Source organism: Oncorhynchus keta, chromosome 19, assembly GCF_023373465.1.
Source record: "Oncorhynchus keta strain PuntledgeMale-10-30-2019 chromosome 19, Oket_V2, whole genome shotgun sequence".
Lineage (NCBI taxonomy): Eukaryota > Metazoa > Chordata > Actinopteri > Salmoniformes > Salmonidae > Oncorhynchus > Oncorhynchus keta.
Window position 1 is genome coordinate 22,425,023 of NC_068439.1, and position 24,998 is coordinate 22,450,020.

The following is a 24,998-nucleotide window of genomic DNA, read 5'->3' on the forward strand; positions in this document are numbered from 1 at the left end:
ATTGGGAGGTAGCCTAACTGAAAGGGAAGGAGGAGGATGAATAGTCCTCCTTGGAAATGAATTGCCTTTATAGTTTGAGGAACTATCTGGAATATTACAATGTCTATGAAAGAGTTATTTCTGATTTTTGGCGTGTTGACTGAATGCTTGAATGCTACTATAAGTAGGGTTGCATATTTTGGGGAATATTCAGAAACCTTTTTTGGGAATTAATGGAAATATATGCAAATTATATTAATTCCATTTAAATAGATGTTTTTTTGCATTGGATATATTTACCATATCATATGGAGACAAACATAAACCTTTTACCTTATCATGAGTAGACATAATTGCAAATGATTCAACCCTTCCAATAGAAATACAAAAAAACTGTTTAGTTATGAATTGAACTTTAATTAAATGGGTTGACTCTTCACAAAGAATGATTTCACTGAACAACAAAAGGAAATATTGAATGAACCCCAATGATCCAGTGCATCTCCCAAAAATGTTTTCAATATACAGTACATCTGTAAAATGATAGTCTAGAAACTAAAGCTTTGGTTGTCTTCCTCTCAGGCTTCATCTTCACTGTCACTTTCCAACCTTGTTCAGGATGGCTCGTTGTCAGGCTCAAAAAGCCTCAAATTTCCCCGGATGGCCACCAATTTTTCAACCCTTGTATTGGTCAGCCTGTTACGTGCTTTGGTGTGTGTGTTCCCAAACAAGGACCAGTTGCGCTCTGAGGCGGCTGATGTTGGTGGGATTTGGAGGATGATGGAGGCAACAGGGGAAAGAGCCTCAGATCCTCAAAGTCCCTTCCACCAGGTGGCTGATGAGATATGTTGGCAAAACTGCCATATTGCATCTCCAATCCAAAGCCCTTGCTTGGAAGTGTACTTCGCCAGACTGCCAAGAACCTTGCCCTCATCCAGGCCAAGGTGGCGAGCCGGTAGTGATGACACGATAGGCCTTGTTCATCTCTGCACCAGACAGGATGCTCTTGCCAGCATTCTTGTGGTCCAGCATGTACGCTGAGGCATGTATGAGCTTCAGGCAGAAGTCTTCATGCTTTTTGATGTATTTCATATCTGCAGTTTCCTCTGCTTGGAGCAACAGTGAAGTGTGCAGGGCAGTACGGGTTTCTTCTCTTACATCTGCAAGCAGAGTCTGAACATCAGACAGGATGGCATTGTCTCAGTCAATCCGTGCAATGGCTACTGCTATAGATTTCAGGAGTTTCATGCTCCTTACCACTCTCTCCCAAAATACATCATCCAGGAGGATCCTCTTGATGGGGCTGTCCATATCGGCAGACTGTGATATGGCCATTTCTTGGAGAGACTCCTTCCCCTCCAGGAGGCTGTCAAACATGATGACAACACCACCCCAACGGGTGTTGCTGGGCAGCTTCAATGTGGTGCTCTTATTCTTCTCACTTTGCTTGGTGAGGTAGTTTGTTTCTATAACTTGATGACTCTTCACATACCTAACCATTTCCTTGGCTATCTTGTATAGTGTATCCATTGTTTTCAGTGCCATGATGTCCTTGAGGAGCTGATTCAATGCATGAGCAGCACAACCAATGGATGTGATGTGAGGGTAGGACTTCTCCACTTTAGACCAAGCAGCCTTCATGTTCGCAGCATTGTCTGTCACCAGTGCAAATATCTTCTGTGGTCAAAGGTCATTGATGACTGCCTTCAGCTCATCTTCAATGTAGAGACTAGTGTGTCTTTTGTGCTCCTGTAGAATACTGGATGAGGGGTTTAGATGATGCATTTCATTATTTCTTGCCCACGAACATTAGACCACCCATCAGAGATGATTGAAATACAGTCTGCTTTATCTATGATTTGCTTGAACTTCACTTGAATCCAGCAAATGTGTAGATAAAGCATGTCTGGTTGGAGGGGTGTATGCTGGGTGAAGAACATTCAGAAATCTCTTGCCTGTGATTTATGTTTGGTAAGTGTCATGTCACAGAAAAACAATCAGCCATTTTCCAAAGAAGGAGAGGTGTCACAAAAGTCAGAAATAGCATTATAAATATTCACTTACCTTTGATGATCTTCCTCAGAATGCACTCCCAGGAATCCCAGTTCCACAATAAATGTTTGTTTTGTTCGATAAAGTCCACCATTTATGTCCAAATACCTCCTTTTTGTTCGCAAGTTTAGTACACAAATCCAAACTCAGGAGGTGTGGGCAAGTCCAGGTGAAAGTTCAGACGAAAAGTCGTATTAAAGTTCATAGAAACATGTCAAACGATGTGTAGAATCAATCTTTAGGATGTTTTTGTCATAGATCTTCAATAATGTTTCAACCGGAGAATTCCTTTGTCTTTAGAAATGCAATGGAACGCAGGTCGCTCTCATGGGTGCGCACGTGATCAGCTCATGGCCTTCTGCCAGACCTCTGGTTGAAACAGCTCTCATTCGCCCCCACTTCACAGTAGAAGCCTAAGGTTCTAAAGACTGTTGACATCTAGTGGAAGCCTTAGGAAGTGCAGTATGACCCCATAGACACTCTATATTCGATAGGCAATGACTTGAAAAACTACAAACCTCAGATTTCCCACTTCCTGGTTGGATTTTCTTCTCAGGTTTTTTCCTGCCGTATGAGTTCTGTTATACTCACAGACATCATTCAAACAGGTTTAGAAACTTCAGAGTGTGTTCTACTCAAATTTACCAATTATATGCATATTCTAGCTTTTGGGCCTGAGTAGTAGGTAGTTTACACTGTGCACCTTATTATCCAAGCAACTCAATACTGCCCCCCAGTCCCAAAGAAGTTAAACACACTTTGCTGTAGGCTACTATTTACTAGTTAACTTCTTATGGATAAGTGGGGCGGTAGCGTCCCACCTGGCCAACAACCGGTGCCAATTGCAGTGCGCGAAATTCAAGAATAGTACATTAAAATATCTAACATTCTTGAAAATATGTGTTATACATCAAAATAAAGCTTTACTTCTTGTTAATCCAGCCAAGGTGTCAGATTTCAAAAACCATGCGATTATCTGAGGACAGCGCCCCGCATACAAATGTATGACAAATCATATTTCAACCAGGCAGTTGCGACACGAAAGTCAGAAATAGCGATATAATATATGCCTCACCTTTGAAGATCTTCTTCTGTTGGCACTCCAAAAGATCTGTTACATTACAAATGGTCCTTTTGTTCGATAATGTCCTTCTTTATATCCATAAAAACTCAGTTTAGCTGGCGCGCTTCAGTCAATAATCCACCGATTTCCCTCCTTCAAAATGCATACAAAATTAATCCCAAACGTTACCAATAAATGTATCCAAACAAGTCAATCAACGTTTATAATCAAACCTTAGGTACCCTAATACGCAAATAAATCATCAAATTTAAGACGGAGAATCGTTATTGTCTTTACCGGAGATAATAACAAAGAACGTGCTTTCCTCCACGCGCTTGGAAACACTACAGCCAAAATGGGAGCTACTTAGAAAAACTACAACTTCTCCCTCATTTTTCCAAAAACCAGCCTGAAACTCTTTCTAAAGACTGTTGCCATCTAGTGGAAGCCCTAGCAACTGCAATCAGGGAGGATTTAGCCCTATAATAAAAGTGCCAGCCATTGAAATCAGTGTTATGCTGAATTATTTGGGGGGGGGGTTGTCTTCGGGGTTTTGTCTGCCATTTCAGTTCTATTATACCCACAGACATTATTTGAACCGTTTTAGAAACTTTAGTGTGTTTTCTATCCAAATCTACCAGTAATATGCATATGCTAGCTGCTGGGCCTGAGTAACAGGCAGTTTACTCTGGGCACGCTTTTCATTTTGGAACCCTCTTCCCTACATAGTGCACTAATGCATTTGGGACACAGATTAATGTATACAGGAAGGCATTTTCCCATTCTCTCCTAAAGGCTTTCCAATGGAGCTCCACACATTTGAACACACATCTCTTTGAATCCAGCTGGCATCTCTCCCTTTATGATGCGTTTGAAGCTTACTGTGCCGGTGGAGGGAGAAAGTTGCATTCTGAGTCTCGCAGCAAGCCTTGAGGATGTTTCTGTCTTTCCGTTTGACATCGAAGTTAGCACCGTTCACACTACTGAGCGGGCACACACACACAATCACACAAAGCTAAGCAGCCAGTGCTCTGTGTTTGTGGACTCGTTGCGTTTGAAGCGGATGCATTGGCAGGATTTCTTCCTGTCAGAAAGCAGCGGGAGTCTCTTTAACATCAAAGCTGGAGCCGCTTTCTCTTCTTAACACCAAACCGCTCTGCTGCCACTGCAATAGTGGAAAGAAAGAGGGTACCGATGGGGAGGCGGGTTGGAGAGATGGAGAGATGGAGAGTGGGGGGAAAGGGAGGGAGGTTGAGTGAGAGCGGGGGGAGAGCTGGAGAGCGGGGGAAGGAGTGAGAGGGGGAGGGAGGAGTGGGGGAGGGAGGAAGAGGTGGAAGGAGTGAGAGAGAAGAGATGAAGAGAGGGAGAGAGGATGCAGCAGCAGAATATCTGTATTCTCACAGGAACATCCTGAGGAAAACTAACAATGTTTTAGTTACATTGTGTAAAGTTATTTTTCGTTAACATCTTTCCGATCACTACTGTACCTGTTCACTAGAGAACAGGGTTTTGTTCTGTTTTTGTTATTATTAGCTGCAAGTCTTAGGATTGTAGAAGTTATTTATGGTGGTGTACAATGTCTCACTTTTTTTGTATGAAATACTTCCAAAGCAGCTGTAGGCCTATGGTATATTGATTTTACTGTGACAGGATGAATGTGATGTGCTGGTGTGGAGTATGCAGTACATGGGTTTTGGAACAATATGCTATTGTTTTCTGTTTGCTGACTTTAGAAACATCCCAGAACCACAGTATGGAAGGGAAATAGATATTTCAATTCAAGCATCCAAGTTTAATTTTGAGAGTACAAAAGGTCATTGTCATGTATTGGCAGATCTCGTGGTTAATGGAATAAAGATGTTGTTTCCATTATGAGTTCTGTCATGTTATCTGTTTGCTTGACCCAAGACATTTTGTGTTTAAGTCTTGGGCTTTTGTTTCATTGAACACATCTGACCCGCATCCCAAATAGTGCACTACTTTTGACATTTACATTTTAGTCATGTAGGGAATATGGTGCCGTTTGGGATGCAGACCTGAAATTTGATGACATTGATTAGGTTATTGTGTTCGGATTAGAGGTCGACCGATTATGATGTTTCAACGCCGATACCGATTATTGGAGGACCCAAAAAAAAGCTGATACTGATTAATCGGCCGATTTTCTCTTTTATTTATTTGTAATAATGACAATTACAACAATACTGAATGAACACTTATTTTAACTTAATATAATACATCAATAAAAATCAATTTAGCCTCAAATAAATAATTAAACATGTTCAATTCGGTTTAAATAATGCAAAAACATAGTGTTGGAGTAGTAAAAGTGCAATATGTGCCATGTAAAAAAATCTAACGTTTAAGTTCCTTGCTCAGAACATGAGAACATATGAAAGTTGGTGGTTACTTTTAACATGACTTCAATATTCCAAGGTAAGATGTTTTAGGTTGTGGTTAATATAGTATTTATAGGACTATTTCTCTCTATACCATTTGTATTTCATATACCTTTGACTATTGGATGTTCTTATAGGCTCTATAGGATTGCCAGTGTAACAGTATAGCTTCCGTCCCTCTCCTCGCCCCTCCCTGGGCTCGAACCAAGAACACAATCAACAACAGCCACACTCGAAGCAGCGTTACCCATCTTCCACAAAAGCCGCGGCCCTTGCAGAGCAAGGGGAACAACCACTCCAAGTCTCAGAGCGAGTGACGTTTGAAACGCTATTAGTGCACACCCCGCTAACTAGCTAGCCATTTTACATCGGTTACACCAGCCATTAGGCTGATAGGCTTGAAGTCATAAACAGCGCTGTGCTTGCGAAGAGCTGCTGGCAAAACGCACGAAAGTGCTGTTTGAATGAATGCTCAGTCATCGCTCAGTCAGACTGCTCTATCAAATCATAGACTTAATTATAACATAACACACAGAAATACAAGCCTTTGGTCATTAATATGGTCAAATCCGGAAACTATCATTTTGAAAACAAAATGTTTATTATTTCAGTGAAATACGGAACCGTTCGGTATTTTATCTAACGGATGGCATCCCTAAGTCTAAATATTCTTGTTACATTGCACAACCTTCAATGTTATGTCATAATTACGTAAAATTCGGGCAAATTAGTTCGCAATGAGCTAGGCTGCCCAAACTGTTGCATATACCCTGACTCTGCGTTGCAATGAACGCAAGAAAACTGACACAATTTAATCTGGTTAATATTGCCTGCTAACCTGGATTTCTTTTAGCGAAATATGCCTGTTGAAAAATATATACTTCTGTGTATTGATTTTAAGAAAGGCATTGGTGTTTATGGTTAGGTACAGTCGTCCAACGATTGTGCTTTTTTCGCAAATGCGCTTTTGTTAAATCATCCCCCAGCGTTGCATCGATTATATGCAACACAGGACACGCTAGATAAACTAGTAATATCATCAACCATGTGTAGTTATAACTTATAAGATAAGTTTAATGCTAGCTAGCAACTTACCTTGGCTTCTACTGCATACGCGTAACAGGTAGGCTCCTCGTGGAGTGCAATGAGAGGCAGGTGCTTAGAACATTGGACGAGTTAACTGTAAGGTTGCAAGATTGGATCCCCCGAGCTGACAAGGTGAAAATCTGTCGTTCTGTCCCTGAACAAGGCAGTTAACCCACCGTTCCTAGGCTGTCATTGAAAATAAGAATGTGTTCTTAACTGACTTGCCTCGTTAAATAAAGGTATAAAATAAATTTTGCAAAATCGGCGCCCAAAAATACCAATTTCCAATTATTATAAAAACTTGAAATCAGCCCTAATTAATCTGCCATTCCGATTAATCGGTCGACTCCTTGTTCGGATAGGCTTTCCTAGGAACCATATCAAAATGAGTATGCTTGAGAGATAATGAAACCATTGGCTTTTATGGACTGAATTTAGGACTCTTGTAGAAATTCAGTTGAACCATCTAGAAAAATGAATGTAATTTATTCAGAATGCTGACTACATTACCACATGTTTAATGTATTTAATGTGCCAGTAGAGTACTGTCTGGAATCTGCTGGAGGCCATTTTGGAAGGGTGGGGCGGTTTCCCGCAGTTTTCCTTTGATGCACACACACACACACACACACACACACACACACACACACACACACACACACACACACACACACACACACACACACACACACACACACACACACACACACACACACACACACACACACACACACACAGAGAGTAGAGTTTCCTCTAAGGCCTGGAAGGCATTTTCCCCCAGCCAGCTCAGAGGAAGAAGTCACAATCCAGCATATGTCAGGTTTGCACGCATGAACACATCAGAGAGACTTCCTTTAGATTGCCTGACGATCTGACTGGGACTGACCGGACTCACTCACATCCTGTTGCCAAATTCCATAGATTGATAGGACTACTACACTCACCTAAATGTCTGTCAAAGTCATTATCATTATTATTGGTCACATTCATCTCCATGTAGTGTCACAGATTAGTACGAGTTATGGGTTTGGTCTGTCAATAACTTTAAATTCTAATCCAGCTGTTGTCTATGTAAGAATAAATAACAATACATTTAATGAATAACCTGCTTTTCGTTGAAAGATGATTGTAACGTGCAAAGTATGTTGGTCAAAATCCATGTAGTGATCAGTGTGTAGTTGAGTTTGTAGGAAAGCAGGCTGTAGTTTGGTTAGTGCTCGCTTAGCCCTGGTCCATTCCCCAGGGGATTTGTGACACGTTGAAGAGCTTCACCTTCTGTTAAGACTCTTGAGCTAGCTGGCTGTTCACCATGTGCTGTTGCTCTAACTCCAAATCTCCTGTCACACTCAGTGCTGTGCTCACCCTGCTTTGTCTCGAGTGTCCATTTGTATAGAGCTTGACACACACACACACACACACACACACACACACACACACACACACACACACACACACACACACACACACACACACACACACACACACACACACACACACACACACACACACACACACACACGAGCGTAGACTAGTAAGACTATATGTAATAAGTTGGGATGTAATATTCACTGATACCCATCTGTCCCCATCAGTCAATTGTTTAAGATATGACTGCATAAGTCTGCAGACCCCAAACGGATTCCAAATGTAGCATGTATTGGTCAGAAAATAGATTCAAATGTTCCGAATCGCCGGTTCACTTTCTTTCTAAATTCTGAAAATACCTAATATTTTGTGTCAACTATGTCCTCTCCTTCAGTGTGGATCTAAGCATGTAACGGTCAAATTCATTGATCTACAAGTCATTTTTCATGCTGAAAAACCCTAGGGAATATCAGTTCCGTGGACAGACTGCTCACTGTGCCCAGCTTCGCAAGCTGACCAACACAAGGTAGGCGGCTTGTTCCTTTTTAAAAAATGTAACCTTTATTTAACGAGGCAAGTCGGTTAAGAACAAATTCTTATTTACAGTGACGGCCTAGGAACAGTGGGTTAACTGCCTTGTTCAGAACGCAGATTTTTACCTTGTCAGCTCTGGGATTCAATCGAGCAACCTTTTGGTTACTAGTCCAACACTCTAACCACTAGGCTACCTGCCACCCTCCCGATCTTGCACATCTGCACTTTCAGCATTCAAATGATAAAATGGCTTGAGTGATATTAGGTTGTCACTCAACTAATAAAGCCTATGTAATTTACTAGGTTATTGTTATCTATGCGATGTTGAAAATGGTGTAAAAGTAAGCTACTGGGGACACAACTCTGGCTATACCTGCTAAACGGGGCTTACAATAGATTTCATTTAGATTGTTCAGGTTCACTGTCAGCAATAGTTTTGGTAGTTTTGCTTTGAACAATCAGTGTATATGGTCATTTTTAGTGTGAAGTTGATAATTTCATAACAAGGATGAACTTTTGCGAGGTGCACTGCAAGGCCAAAGAGGAGTAGAAAAGAAGCTCACCAAAACATCCAAATGGTCAAAACCATTAGATTTTGAGATAGGGGTGAAATCCAAAGATGTGCTACAGTATATATTCATTGGCTATGTCAGGGTGGAGTGCCAATTTACAGTTTATCCTACCATTTCTAATGATCTGCATACCAGTTATGATTTCCATATGTTTATTATAACTAGTTGTGTCTATTCAATATCTAATTGCCCACAAACGGAAGAATCACTAAACAGAGGCACTTTCCATTAGCACTACAGGCTTGATCTTGGAAAACAGATTCCCTTGGTGAAAGATACAGCGACATTTAACCACGGGGTGTGGTTAATAGTGGGGGCACCGTCAGTTGTAATAGCGAATATGTTTTTAATAGATACCTCTCCAAAAAATTATCTGTGAAGGCTTTTGCTATAGGAATACCATGCATGGATTTGAGACAAAGCAGCTCCTCACGTACCTGCTCTGAGTTACAGTATCCTATAGACAAAGCAGCTCCTCACGTACCTGCGCTGGGTCACAGTATCCTATAGACAAAGCAGCTCCTCACGTACCTGCTCTGAGTTACAGTATCCTATAGACAAAGCAGCTCCTCACGTACCTGCTCTGAGTTACAGTATCCTATAGACAAAGCAGCTCCTCACGTACCTGCTCTGAGTTACAGTATCCTATAGAGAAAGCAGCTCCTCACGTACCTGCTCTGAGTTACAGTATCCTATAGACAAAGCAGCTCCTCACGTACCTGCTCTGAGTTACAGTATCCTATAGACAAAGCAGCTCCTCATGTACCTGCTCTGAGTTACAGTATCCTATAGACAAAGCAGCTCCTCACGTACCTGCTCTGATTTACAGTATCCTATAGACAAAGCAGCTCCTCACGTACCTGCTCTGAGTTACAGTATCCTCTCGACAAAGCAGCTCCTCACGTACCTGCTCTGAGTTACAGTATCCTATAGACAAAGCAGCTCCTCACGTACCTGCTCAGAGTTACAGTATCTAATAGAGAAAGCAGCTCCTCACGTACCTGCTCTGAGTTACAGTATCCTATAGACAAAGCAGCTCCTCACGTACCTGCTCTGATTTACAGTATCCTATAGACAAAGCAGCTCCTCACGTACCTGCTCTGATTTACAGTATCCTATAGACAAAGCAGCTCCTCACGTACCTGCTCTGAGTTACAGTATCCTCTCGACAAAGCAGCTCCTCACGTACCTGCTCTGAGTTACAGTATCCTATAGACAAAGCAGCTCCTCACGTACCTGCTCAGAGTTACAGTATCCTATAGACAAAGCAGCTCCTCACGTACCTGCTCTGAGTTACAGTATCCTATAGACAAAGCAGCTCCTCACGTACCTGCTCAGAGTTACAGTATCCTATAGACAAAGCAGCTCCTCACGTACCTGCTCTGAGTTACAGTATCCTATAGACAAAGCAGCTCCTCACGTACCTGCTCTGAGTTACAGTATCCTATAGACAAAGCAGCTCCTCATGTACCTGCTCTGAGTTACAGTATCCTATAGACAAAGCAGCTCCTCACGTACCTGCTCTGTTTTACAGTATCCTATAGACAAAGCAGCTCCTCACGTACCTGCTCTGATTTACAGTATCCTATAGACAAAGCAGCTCCTCACGTACCTGCTCTGATTTACAGTATCCTATAGACAAAGCAGCTCCTCACGTACCTGCTCTGAGTTACAGTATCCTATAGACAAAGCAGCTCCTCACGTACCTGCTCTGAGTCACAGTATCTAATAGAGAAAGCAGCTCCTCACGTACCTGCTCTGGGTCACAGTATCCTATAGACAAAGCAGCTCCTCACGTACCTGCTCTGAGTTACAGTATCCTATAGACAAAGCAGCTCCTCACGTACCTGCTCTGAGTTACAGTATCCTATAGACAAAGCAGCTCCTCATGTACCTGCTCTGAGTTACAGTATCCTATAGACAAAGCAGCTCCTCACGTACCTGCTCTGAGCCTGCTCTGAGTTACAGTATCCTATAGACAAAGCAGCTCCTCACGTACCTGCTCTGATTTACAGTATCCTACAAAGCAGCTCCTAGACAACAGTAGACAAAGCAGCTCCTCACGTACCTGCTCTGAGTTACAGTATCCTATAGACAAAGCAGCTCCTCACGTACCTGCTCTGAGTTACAGTATCCTATAGACAAAGCAGCTCCTCACGTACCTGCTCTGAGTTACAGTATCCTATAGACAAAGCAGCTCCTCACGTACCTGCTCTGAGTTACAGTATCCTATAGACAAAGCAGCTCCTCACGTACCTGCTCTGAGTTACAGTATCCTATAGACAAAGCAGCTCCTCACGTACCTGCTCTGATTTACAGTATCCTATAGACAAAGCAGCTCCTCACGTACCTGCTCTGAGTTACAGTATCCTATCCTCACGTACCTGCTCTGAGTTACAGTATCCTATAGACAAAGCAGCTCCTCACGTACCTGCTCTGAGTTACAGCTATCCTATAGACAAAGCAGCTCCTCACGTACCTGCTCTGAGTTACAGTATCCTGCTCTGAGTTACAGTATCCTATAGACAAAGCAGCTCCTCACGTACCTGCTCTGAGTTACAGTATCCTATAGACAAAGCAGCTCCTCACGTACCTGCTCTGAGTTACAGTATCCTATAGACAAAGCAGCTCCTCACGTACCTGCTCTGAGTTACAGTATCTATAGACAAAGCAGCTCCTCCTATCCTATAGACAAAGCAGCTCCTCACGTACCTGCTCTGAGTTACAGTATCCTATAGACAAAGCAGCTCCTCACGTACCTGCTCTGAGTTACAGTATCCTATAGACAAAGCAGCTCCTCACGTACCTGCAGTATCCTATAGACAAAGCAGCTGAGTTACAGTATCCTCTGAGTAGACAAAGCAGCTCCTCACGTACCTGCTCTGAGTTACAGTATCCTAGACAAAGCAGCTCCTCACGTACCTGCTCTGAGTCACAGTATCAAGACAAAGCAGCTCCTCACGTACCTGCTCTGAGTTACAGTATCCTATAGACAAAGCAGCTCCTCACGTACCTGCTCTGAGTTACAGTATCCTATAGACAAAGCAGCTCCTCACGTACCTGCTCTGAGTTACAGTATCCTATAGACAAAGCAGCTCCTCACGTAGCTCTGAGTCACAGTATCCTATAGACAAAGCAGCTCCTCACGCTCTGAGTTACAGTATCCTCTCGACAAAGCAGCTCCTCACGTACCTGCTCTGAGTTACAGTATCCTATAGACAAAGCAGCTCCTCACGTACCTGCTCTGAGTTACAGTATCCTATAGACAAAGCAGCTCCTCACGTACCTGCTCTGAGTTACAGTATCCTATAGACAAAGCAGCTCCTCACGTACCTGCTCTGAGTTACAGTATCTAATAGACAAAGCAGCTCCTCACGTACCTGCTCTGAGTTACAGTATCCTATAGACAAAGCAGCTCCTCACGTACCTGCTCTGAGTTACAGTATCCTATAGACAAAGCAGCTCCTCACGTACCTGCTCTGAGTTACAGTATCCTATAGACAAAGCAGCTCCTCACGTACCTGCTCTGAGTTACAATCTATAGACAAAGCAGCTCCTCACGTACCTGCTCTGAGTTACAGTATCCTATAGACAAAGCAGCTCCTCACGTAGCTCTGAGTTACAGTATCCTATAGACAAAGCAGCTCCTCACGTACCTGCTCTGAGTTACAGTATCCTAATAGAGAAAGCAGCTCCTCACGTACCTGCTCTGAGTCACAGTATCCTAAGACAAAGCAGCTCACGTACCTGCTCTGAGTTACAGTATCCTATAGACAAAGCAGCTCCTCACGCTCTGAGTTACAGTATCCTATAGACAAAGCAGCTCCTCACGTACCTGCTCTGAGTTACAGTATCCTATAGACAAAGCAGCTCCTCACGTACCTGCTCTGAGTTACAGTATCCTATAGACAAAGCAGCTCCTCACGTACCTGCCAGTGCTCCTCACGTACCTGCTCTGAGTCACGTACCTGCTTTGAGTTACAGTATCCTATAGACAAAGCAGCTCCTCACGTACCTGCTCTGAGTTACAGTATCAGACTCCTCACGTACCTGCAGTATCTAGACAAAGCAGCTCCTCACGTACCTGCTCTGAGTTACAGTATCCTAATAGACAAAGCAGCTCCTCACGACCTGCTCTGAGTTACAGTATCAGCAAAGCAGCTCCTCACGTGCTCTGAGTTACCTGCTCCTCACGTACCTGAGTTACAGTATCCTATAGACAAAGCAGCTCCTCACGTACCTGCTCTGAGTTACAGTATCCAGCTATAGACAAAGCAAAGCAGCTCCTCACGTACCTGCTCTGAGTCACAGTACATCTATCTCTGGGTCATAGACAAAGCAGCTCCTCACGTACCTGCTCTGGGTCACAGTATCCTATAGACAAAGCAGCTCCTCACGTACCTGCTCAGAGTTACAGTATCCTATAGACAAAGCAGCTCCTCACGTACCTGCTCAGAGTTACAGTATCCTATAGACAAAGCAGCTCCTCACGTACCTGCTCTGAGTCACAGTATCTAATAGAGAAAGCAGCTCCTCACGTACCTGCTCTGAGTCCGTGTCCTATAGACAAAGCAGCTCCTCATGTACCTGCTCTGAGTTACAGTATCCTATAGACAAAGCAGCTCATCACGTACCTGCTCTGAGTTACATTATCCTATAGACAAAGCAGCTCCTCACGTACCTGCTCTGAGTTACAGTATCCTATAGACAAAGCAGCTCCTCACGTACCTGCTCTGAGTTACAGTATCTAATAGACAAAGCAGCTCCTCACGTACCTGCTCTGAGTTACAGTATCAAGACAAAGCAGCTCCTCACGTACCTGCTCTGAGTTACAGTATCCTATAGACAAAGCAGCTCCTCACGTACCTGCTCTGAGTTACAGTATCCTATCCTCACGTACCTGCTCTGAGTTACAAAGCAGCAAAGCAGCTCACGTACCTGCTCTGAGTTACAGTATCTATAGACAAAGCAGCTCCTCACGTACCTGCTCTGAGTTACAGTATCCTATAGACAAAGCAGCTCCTCACGTACCTGCTCTGAGTTACAGTATCCTATAGACAAAGCAGCTCCTCACGTACCTGCTCTGAGTTACAGTATCCTATAGACAAAGCAGCTCCTCACGTACCTGCTCTGAGTTACAGTATCCTGTAGACAAAGCAGCTCCTCCTAGTAGACAAAGCAGCTCCTCACAGTATCCTGCAGCTCCTCACGTACCTGCTGAGTTACAGTATCCTATAGACAAAGCAGCTCCTCACAGCTCTGAGTTACAGTATCTATAGACAAAGCAGCTCCTCACGTACCTGCTCTGAGTTACAGTATCCTATAGACAAAGCAGCTCCTCACGTACCTGCTCTGAGTTACAGTATCTAATAGACAAAGCAGCTCCTCACGTACCTGCTCTGGAGTTACAGTATCCTATAGCAGCTCCTCACGTACCTGCTCTGAGTTACAGTATCCTATAGACAAAGCAGCTCCTCACTCACGTACCTGCTCTGAGTTACAGTATCCTATAGACAAAGCAGCTCCTCACGTACCTGCTCTGAGTTACAGTATCTAATAGAGAAAGCAGCTCCTCACGTACCTGCTCTGAGTTACAGTATCCTATAGACAAAGCAGCTCCTCACGTACCTGCTCTGAGTTACAGTATCCTATAGACAAAGCAGCTCCTCACGTACCTGCTCTGAGTCACAGTATCCTATAGACAAAGCAGCTCCTCACGACAAGTTACAGTATCAGCAAAGCAGCCCTCACGTACCTGCTCTGAGTTACAGTATCCTATAGACAAAGCAGCTCCTCACGTACCTGCTCTGAGTTACAGACAAAGCAGCTACGTCCTGCTCTGAGTCCAGTGTCCTATAGACAAAGCAGCTCCTCACGTACCTGCTCTGAGTTACAGTATCCTATAGACAAAGCAGCTCCTCACGTACCTGCTCTGAGTTACAGTATCCTATAGACAAAGCAGCTCCTCACGTACCTGCTCTGAGTTACAGTATCCTATAGACAAAGCAGCTCCTCACGTACCTGCTCTGAGTTACAGTATCCTATAGACAAAGCAGCTGCTCTGCTCTGAGTTACAGTATCCTATAGACAAAGCAGCTCCTCACGTACCTGCTCTGAGTTACAGTATCCTATAGACAAAGCAGCTCCTCACGTACCTGCTCTGAGTTACAGTATCCTATAGACAAAGCAGCTCCTCACGTACCTGCTCTGAGTTACAGTATCCTATAGACAAAGCAGCTCCTCACGTACCTGCTCTGAGTTACAGTATCCTATAGACAAAGCAGCTCCTCCTCCTGCTCTGAGTTACAGTATCCTGCAAAGCAGCTCCTCTGTACCTGCTCTGTTACAGTATCCTATAGACAAAGCAGCTCCTCACGTACCTGCTCTGAGTTACAGTATCCTATAGACAAAGCAGCTCCTCACGTACCTGCTCTGAGTTACAGTATCCTATAGACAAAGCAGCTCCTCACGTACCTGCTCTGAGTTACAGTATCCTATAGACAAAGCAGCTCCTCACGTACCTGCTCTGAGTTACAGTATCTAATAGAGAAAGCAGCTCCTCACGTACCTGCTCTGAGTCACAGTATCCTATAGACAAAGCAGCTCCTCACGTACCTGCTCTGATTTACAGTATCTAATAGAGAAAGCAGCTCCTCACGTACCTGCTCTGAGTTACAGTATCCTATAGACAAAGCAGCTCCTCACGTACCTGCTCTGAGTTACAGTATCTAATAGAGAAAGCAGCTCCTCACGTACCTGCTCTGAGTTACAGTATCCTATAGACAAAGCAGCTCCTCACGTACCTGCTCTGAGTTACAGTATCTAATAGAGAAAGCAGCTCCTCACGTACCTGCTCTGAGTCACAGTATCCTATAGACAAAGCAGCTCCTCACGTACCTGCTCTGAGTTACAGTATCCTATAGACAAAGCAGCTCCTCACGTACCTGCTCTGAGTCACAGTATCCTATAGACAAAGCAGCTCCTCACGTACCTGCTCTGAGTCACAGTATCCTATAGACAAAGCAGCTCCTCACGTACCTGCCACACAGGTGCATCTTTTAATGCTACAGTTTGCTGCTCCTTGACATTTTCAACCATCTCGGTAACGCGCCTTTCAACAGTTCTGGCAGACACAGGCATGTCTTTTATCTTTGAGGGGATTGTGTTTTTGTTAGGCAATCCATCTAATAAAGCCTGTGAACTACTGAGGAAAGCCTCCTTGATATATTCCCCATTAGTAAATTATTTTCTGTGTTTAGCAATGCACTGCGCAACTTTGTAGCTTTGTAGCTTGATATTTGACTACATGTAGATTTGTAAACATACTGCTTATCTTTTCATCCCAGGACATGGCCCCCTTGATTCCTTAAGCCTTGTCCGCCTCATCCTTGAAGTTTTTCCCTCATGTCTCGTTTCAAAATGACACCGTACACTTGATGTCAGGCAATTATTTTAGATCAACTTTCCTCTGAACACCATGGGTGGACGTCCTAATCAGGTCCCCACTCAATACATATGGGTCTGGTAAATTAAAATGCTGCCGGTCTAATGTCCAGCTCCACGTCACACACATACGTCAGTCAGCACAGACAGATACAGCTCATAGAGGCCCAGCCCATGAGCTCCATCAGCAGCACATTTGAATTTAGAATGAAAAATGAATGTGTTTATGCAAAAAATGTTAGTGCAACGTATCGCATTGATTCATTCTCTAATCAAACCGAATCGCACCGACTCCTTTAAAACTATAACTTATTGTTCCTGTATCGTATCGGAGCCCAGGTATCTAGAGATGTATCGAATCATCTTGGAAGTCTATGCGCAGTTGGGACAAAGCCAACACAGGACCCTTGTCTTGCCATAAACTGCCGTCCTATTTTGATAAGCGCTTGGTGTGTAGGCAATGCTACACCTACGACCTTGACTTCACTCCCTCTAGTAGTCTAAGAGGGGATCACTGACACTTGTTCAAACGAGCTATCCATTAAACACACACACACGCACACACAGCAGGCTATATTGCTCCCTGTGTCCTCCTCACACTAGTCCTCACTAACACTAACAACTCTACTTGTACTCTGGCTGTGAAGATACCACTATCACACTTGTTTTTCCATGTCAAAAATGAAAACAAAGCAGATCACATTTTTTTGTCAGTCCTTTAAAAATCTGCTGTATGTAAAATATTGTGTTCTATAGCTTGGAAAATAAATACGTGACTCTGGATGACAACATAATGATGTTTGTTTCCAACATTAGAGCTGTTTTCCTAAAGAAGTTAAATCTGCTTTGTGTTTTGTTTCCTTGCCACAATACTAACGCGTACCGTGATACTGGTATCGTCCCAGCCCTAACTTGTACCGTGGCCAGGTTGTTTGTTCCGTTGTGAAAACAAGACTCTTGATTGAAAAGTTGCCCGGAAGAGTCATTTGAGAAGATTAGTGGAAGAAATTCTGCCAATTGTAGGGACCTCAACACCCCCTTTTGAGTCCCCTCCATCCCTCTTCTATCTATCTCTGTAAGGGTAGAGAGAGCGAGAGACCAGGCTATGTGTGACGGTCTACTCTGTGTAGACAGTAAGCGGTGTGATGGTAGATACAGGAAGCTGGTTGTCTGCTCTGAGCTGTCTCCATTGAGGGCTAACGGCCATGCACTGTGATGGACGGCTTTTGTTGGTGACGTGTGATTTACCCTCCTTTCTGTCTGTTTCCCTCTGTCTCTCCCTCTCCTCTTTTCCTCCCTTTCCCGCTCTCAATTCCCTCTATATCTCTGTTTCTCACCCTGCTTTCTCCCTATTCCTCTCTCTATTCCCTCCTTCTCCTGCACTTCCCCTCCCACCTCCTCCTGCACTTCCCCCTCTCGCTGCCCTCCCCTCTTCTTCAGAGAGACAAAGACTCCCGCCTCCTCCTGTTTCCATCCCCCCTCTCTCATCCCCCTCTCTCTGTCATTTGGAGGCAGTCCGTCCGCCGGCTGTGTGCGCACACTCATCTCACACACACACACACACACACACACACACACACACACACACACACACACACACACACACACACACACACACACACACACACACACACACACACACACACACACTCTCTCTCTCTGGCTCTCCATAGTCTGAGAAGGAAGGCTGCTCTGTTCTACATGGCAGGATATTGTTATTCATTCCATCTTGGTTAAGGCGTGTGAAGAAGGCACCACGTTGCTAGGGTCACACAGCTTTGTGTACTAATAAGTAGATCATATATTCTTCTCTCTGGGCTTTTCTTCTTTTAATGGAAGGTCTCTATCACGGTAAGGGTTTCTCTCTCTCTCGCTGCTGCTCTGTTCTCCTACGGTGTAGACTACACTGCTACCCTGCTGTGGTGTACGCTAGGCTAGCTTGCTGATTGGAATGGCATTTACAATATAGTGTTCTCCTCTGTGTGTGTGTGTGTGTGTGTGTGTGTGTGTGTGTGTGTGTGTGTGTGTGTGTGTGTGTGTGTGTGTGTGTGTGTGTGTGTGTGTGTGTGTGTGTGTGTGTGTGTGTGTGTGTGTGTGTGTGTGATTTTAAGGTGATTTTTAATCTCCTATCTGTATTATCTGCCATGGTAGTGATATGGACACTTCATGTGGTCAGAAATTAAATTAATTGGACAATTATAACAGGTCTTAGCAGAGTATTTTAATGGGCATCATTTTGAGACACATTTAGGATGGTGATGGTAATGATAGCACATTATTTTATTGGTTGATTATATTATATTTTCACGCAATCGTACAGGGGACCATCAGTGACATACAAAACATCAGCCTCTATTGAGGATTCATACTGTAGCTTGTTGTACAGGGTCCACCGTTAACAGAGGATTCATACTGTAGCTTGTTGTACAGGGTTCACCGTTAACAGAGGATTCATACTGTAGCTTGTTGTACAGGGTTCACCGTTAACAGAGGATTCATACTGTAGCTTGTTGTACAGGGTCCACCGTTAACAGAGGATTCATACTGTAGCTTGTTGTACAGGGTTCACCGTTAACAGAGGATTCATACTGTAGCTTGTTGTACAGGGTCCACCGTTAACAGAGGATTCATACTGTAGCTTGTTGTACAGGGTTCAGCGTTAACAGAGGATTCATACTGTAGCTTGTTGTACAGGGTTCACCGTTAACAGAGGATTCATACTGTAGCTTGTTGTACAGGGTTCACCGTTAACAGAGGATTCATACTGTAGCTTGTTGTACAGGGTTCACCGTTAACAGAGGATTCATACTGTAGCTTGTTGTACAGGGTCCACCGTTAACAGAGGATTCATACTGTAGCTTGTTGTACAGGGTTCAGCGTTAACAGAGGATTCATACTGTAGCTTGTTGTACAGGGTTCTGCGTTAACAGAGGATTCATACTGTAACTTGCATGTGACTGAGATACAATACAACATCTATTCATCCATTGAAACAGAAATGTATTTTTTGCTGTCTGTGCAGTACTACTTCACAATCCGATATTAATCTCTCTACAGTCTTCTATTTCTGTAAAACTTCTCCTGACCTAATGGTTGTTCCAAATGGCCCCTATCCCCAATACATTGCACTACTTTTGACCAGGGCCCATAGGGGCTATAAGGAATAGTGTGCCATTTGGGATGCAGACTGGGACACAAACTGCCTTTCTGGAGTGTCTGTTCAGTTCCTAATCCAAGCTGTAGATAATCATGTGTCAGTCCCAGTGATAAATGGCCCTGGTCACTGGAGTGAAGTGTGATCATGTGTGGGAGGGAGGCAGAGAGGGATGTAGGCGTGCAACAATCCTCTTCTTCCTCTGGTGGTGTCATATATTTTCTACGTTATATCAACTTCCTCATCCATAATTAATGGTGCTTTATTATTCCTTACCCCTCTTGACAAAATGTGTGGGACATATGCAAAACAAGCACCGTTTGCAATGGCCTCCTTGTGCCCTCTTCACACAACTTGTAGTCTTAAGAACGTTTCTAATTTGATGAAGAAAATACATGTCCACATTGTGGCATAGAGTAGCTTTTGGGTAGTGATATTCCATCATGGCATGTCTACTGGATGCGTTCGTCTGCAGTGCACTCATGCATGACAGTGACCTTTGCTTCATGCCTTGCTTTTATATGGCGTGTGTGTCAGTGTCTGGCTACACAAGTTGTTTATCTTTTCATGTATGCCTGCTTTGGTACGTATGACAGCTTCTGCAGAAGAGCTGAGGCTGCTTATTGGAGTGTAACCACATGAGTGTGCCTGCCTGTGAGCGCTTCTCTGAGTGTGTATGTACATGTGTTTGCGTGTGATTGTGTGTAACTAGTAACTGCTAGTTACACTCTAGCAGGTGTTGGAGGTGCTGGAGGCAGACCCCTGACCCCTTTACACACCCCCTGTCCTGAGGGGTCACACACACACACACACACTTTGTCTCCAGTCAGCCAGGGGAGTAACCATTAACTAGTGCTCTGCAGTATCTCCTGGAGACTCATAGCCAGCAGCTGGATGGGAAGGTTGAGTTAGTAACATGTAAAGAAGTGTCGGTCGTTTGTAATGGTCACCTTGGAATGCGACCACTCACAGCTCTTTGTGCAACAGTAGCATCTAATTCACATTCCTTGTTGGATTTTTGACCCATTTCTTTTCATGCCATATATCGCCCACATATTTTGTCTTTTCACATTTCTCTTTATCCTTTCCTTCTCCTCTTGTATTCTAATGAATGTGTATATAATCTTTCAATCTATATCTATATATGTATATAATTTCCAAATGCGCCCTGTATAATACAATTTTAAATACACTATATAAATGTTTAACTACTTTTCAAAAGTTTGGGGTCACTTAGAAATGTCCTTGTTTTTGAAAGAAAAGCTAATTTTTTGTCCATTTAAAATAACATAAAATTGATCAGAAATACAGTGTAGACATTGTTAATGTTGTAAACGACTATTATAGCTGGAAACTGCTGTTTTTTTTTTAAATGGAATATCTATATAGGCATTCAGAGGCCCATTATCAGCAAGCATCAGTCCTGTGTTCCAATTGCACTTTGTGTTAGCTAATCCAAGTTTATAATTTTAAAAGGCTAATTAGATCATTAGAAAACCCTTTTGCAATTATGTTAGCACAGCTGAAAACTGTTTTTCTGATTAAAGAAGCAATAAAACTGGCCTTCTTTAGACTAGTTGAGTATCTGAAGCATAAGCATTTGTGGGTTCGATTACAGGCTCAAAATGTCCAGAAACAAAGAACTTTCTTCTGAAACTCATCAGTCTATTCTTGTTCTGAGAAATTAATGCTATTCCATGCGAGAAATTTCCAAGAAACTGACAATATTATACAACTCTGTGTACTACTCCCTTCACAGAACAGCACAAACTGGCGCAAACCAGAATAGAAAGAGTGGGAGGCCCCGGTGCACACACATATACATACATACATACATACATACATACGTACGTACGTACGTACGTGTGTGTGTGTGTGTGTGTGTGTGTGTGTGTGTGTGTGTGTGTGTGTGTGTGTGTGTGTGTGTGTGTGTGTGTGTGTGTGTGTGTGTGTGTGTGTGTGTGTGTGTGTTTTATATTGTATTATACAGGGTGCATTTGGAAAAGAGATCTAGGTCTCAATATGTCTTCCCTGTCAAAATAAAGGTTAAATAAATAAAAAAATCTACACACACTTAGCTTCGGGCTATGCTGCCATTCAAATAACAATCCTTTATTTTGGGGATTTCTTGTGCATTGTTCATTATAAGGAGTGAAGCTGATGGGTACAGTTGGGTTATCTTTCCTGTTAGCCTATAGCCTAGCCTAGTGTAGTGCAGGAATCTACTCTGTAGGTCCTTTTCTCATAGTAGCCTGTGCTAACTCAAGGTGAGCATTTCCCTAGCGTAATGTAGTTATATGCTATTGGAGGTCCAGCTGACCTTGTTTTGGCTACGTCGTCTTGCTTTGTCAGCACTTGGCAGTCTTCTGATGCCCTGCTGCATGTATGGAAACAGAACTTCCTTCCGCCTTGCACTGCAGCTGAAACACACACACACACAGGCATCATTCTTTTTACTCTTTATTTTTTTTATTTCACTTTTATTTAATCAGGTAGGCTAGTTGAGAACAAGTTCTCATTTACAACTGCGACCTGACCAAGATAAAGCAAAGCAGTGCGACACAAACAACAACACAGAGTTACACATGGCATAAACAAACACACAGTCAATAACACAATAGAAAACTATATATATACAGTGGGGCAAAAAAGTATTTAGTCAGCCACCAATTGTGCAAGTTCTCCCATTTAAAAAGATGAGAGGCCTGTAATTTTCATCATATGTACACTTCAACTATGACAGACAAAATGGGAGAAAAAAAATCCAGAAAATCACATTGTAGGATATTTAATGAATTTATTTGCAAATTATGGTGGAAAATAAGTATTTGGTCACCTACAAACAAGCAAGATTTCTGTCTCTCACAGACCTGTAACTTCTTCTTTAAGAGGCTCCTCTGTCCTCCACTCGTTACCTGTATTAATGGCACCTGTTTGAACTTGTTATCAGTATAAAATACACCTGTCCACAACCTCAAACAGTCACACTACAAACTCCTGTATACAGTGTGTGCAAATAAGGTAAGATAAGGGAGGTATGGCAATAAATAGGCTGTAGTGGCAAAATAATGACAATTTAGCAATTAAACACCGGAGTGAATGATGTGCAGAAGATGAATGTGCAAGTAGAGATACTGGGGTGCAAAGGAGAGAAAAAATAAATACAGTATGGGGATGAGGTAGTTGGATGGGCCATTTACAGATGGGCTATGTTCAGGTGCAGTGATCTGTAAGCTGCTCTGACAGCTGGTGCTTAAAGTTAGTGAGGGAGATATGGGTCTCCAGCTTCAGTGATTTTTGCAATTCGTTCCAGTCATTGGCAGCAGAGAACTGGAAGGAAAGGCGGCCAAAGGAGGAATTGGCTTTGGGGGAGACCAGTGAAATATACCTGCTGTAGTGCGTGCTACGGGTGGGTGTTGCTCTGGTGACCAGTGAGCTGAGATAAGGCGGGGCTTTACCTAGCAAAGACGTATAGATGACCTGGAGCAAGTGGGTTTGGTGACGAATATGAAGCGAGGACCAGCCAACGAGAGCATACAGGTCACAGTGGTGGGTAGTATATGGGGCTTTGGTGACAAAACGGATGGCACTGTGATAGATTTCATCCAATGTGCTGAGTAGCGTTTTGGAGGCTATAGGGTTCAAAAGTGTTCCTGATTCCTCTCAGTAGAATCTGTCTTCCCACGGGTAACTCTAGAAAGATGTTCCTCGTCTCTACATTTCAGATTAATCCTCTCAGTAAAATGTTTGTCCTCTCTCTCTCGGCTTAATTTGGGTTTCTACTGAACAAACCCTGGATGTTAAGAGGTTTTCTCATCACTTACAGTAGAATCAGCAACGTTTCCCATTCCTCTTTCCCCTCTCTTGGTTTATCTCCTGAAATAATTAATTGTAATCCTAATCCTGATTGGGCAGGTAAAAGTAGATTAGTGAATCAAGTCAATAATCAGGTGGAAGGAGAGACATGAGGAAGGTAGGAGAGTGCAGACAGCTTGGAGCCAGGAGAATTATAACCTCCTCGCTAGGTAATTATGCGTCTCACTCTCACAATGTATTCTTTGTGGTAGACCGGGATTTTGCGTTTGCTTCATACTCAGCGATTTGGATTTGCCAGTTTAGCACCATTCCCATTGGATTAGATTAGGTTCCAATAATATGTGGGCCCATTTCCTGTTATGTCTCTTGGTCAATCACATATGTTGTTGTAAGAGGGTGTTTTGAGGGTCACAGCTTTCCTTTAACATGCTGCAAGAGACGGACTCTCTTCAGAAACAATGGTCTCCTCAGTAGGGCCAGGACGATACTAGTATCGCAATATTTTTTTCCATGGCTAAAATGAAAACAAGAAGCAGATCTCACTATTTGGTCCTTTTATGAAACCTGCTATATGTAAAATAGTGTTCTATAGCTTGGAAAATATATACGTGAATCTGGATGACAACATAATGATGTTTATTTCCAACATTAGAGCTGTTTTCCTAAATATGTTAAATCCGCTTTGTGTTTTGTTTCCTTGCCACGATACTAACGAGTATCGCAAAACTGGTATTGTCCCAGCCCTACTCCTCAGTTCAGCTTGAAGCCCCAAACAATTCAAAATGCTTAAAACAGCCATTGAAAAGCTTGATAACAGACCTGTGGATGGCTGGATGGCTATTCTGAGAGGAGTCAGCAGTCTAGTCTCGCTGTGTTCCAAAAGGCACTCTATTGTTCCAAAAGGCACCCTATTCCCTATGTAGAGCCTGGGTTCTGGTCAAAAGTAGTACACTATATAAGGTATAGGGTGGCATTTTGGACAAACCCCAGTCTGTCATTATTACACAGGACAGCAGCAGGCCTAGCCAGCAGGCTGAATGATTGATCTTATGGGTTATGAATGCTTGTTGGTAATGGCTCTTTATATGGACTGGACATGAAAGCAGATATTGACCTTCACATGTGCTTCAGCTTGTGTGAGTGACATTCCTGGTTCACATGATGTCAGGCAATGCTTGCTGGTTTATTGATGCCCCAATCTGTGGTGTGTACATCTCTGGGTCGGTGTGTGTGTGTGTGTGTGTGTGTGTGTGTGTGTGTGTGTGTGTGTGTGTGTGTGTGTGTGTGTGTGTGTGTGTGTGTGTGTGTGTGTGTGTGTGTGTGTGTGTGTGTGTGTGTGTGTGTGTGTGTGTGCGCATGCGTCGCTAGGCGCTCTCAGAGGACTGAATTTATTCACTTGCTCGCAGAATGCTCTTTATCTGTGTGTGTCTGTAGGTGATATACGGCAGGCTCTGTCCCCAAGCCAGACCCCAGCACTCTTCTTTTAGAAGAAAGTGTCTCAGCAGTTTCACATGGTCTCCACCCCTCCACCAGAC

The 24,998-nt window shown here is 43.3% G+C and overlaps 1 protein-coding gene across 3 annotated transcripts in view; it reads left to right on the top strand.

The window, feature by feature from the left end:
• The window catches only part of LOC118397982 (focal adhesion kinase 1), a 187,769-nt gene that overhangs the window by 25,324 nt on the left and 137,447 nt on the right, over nt 1-24,998 (top strand). The window contains exon 1 of one of the 3 annotated variants that reach the window (XM_052470044.1): nt 18,080-18,344. The exons of the other annotated variants lie outside the window; for them this stretch is intronic. Coding sequence (XP_052326004.1) covers nt 18,326-18,344 — 19 coding nt within the window. The 5' untranslated portion in view covers nt 18,080-18,325. Of the gene's footprint in view, nt 1-18,079; nt 18,345-24,998 lie in introns of those variants that run through there. 3 annotated transcript variants of the gene reach the window in all.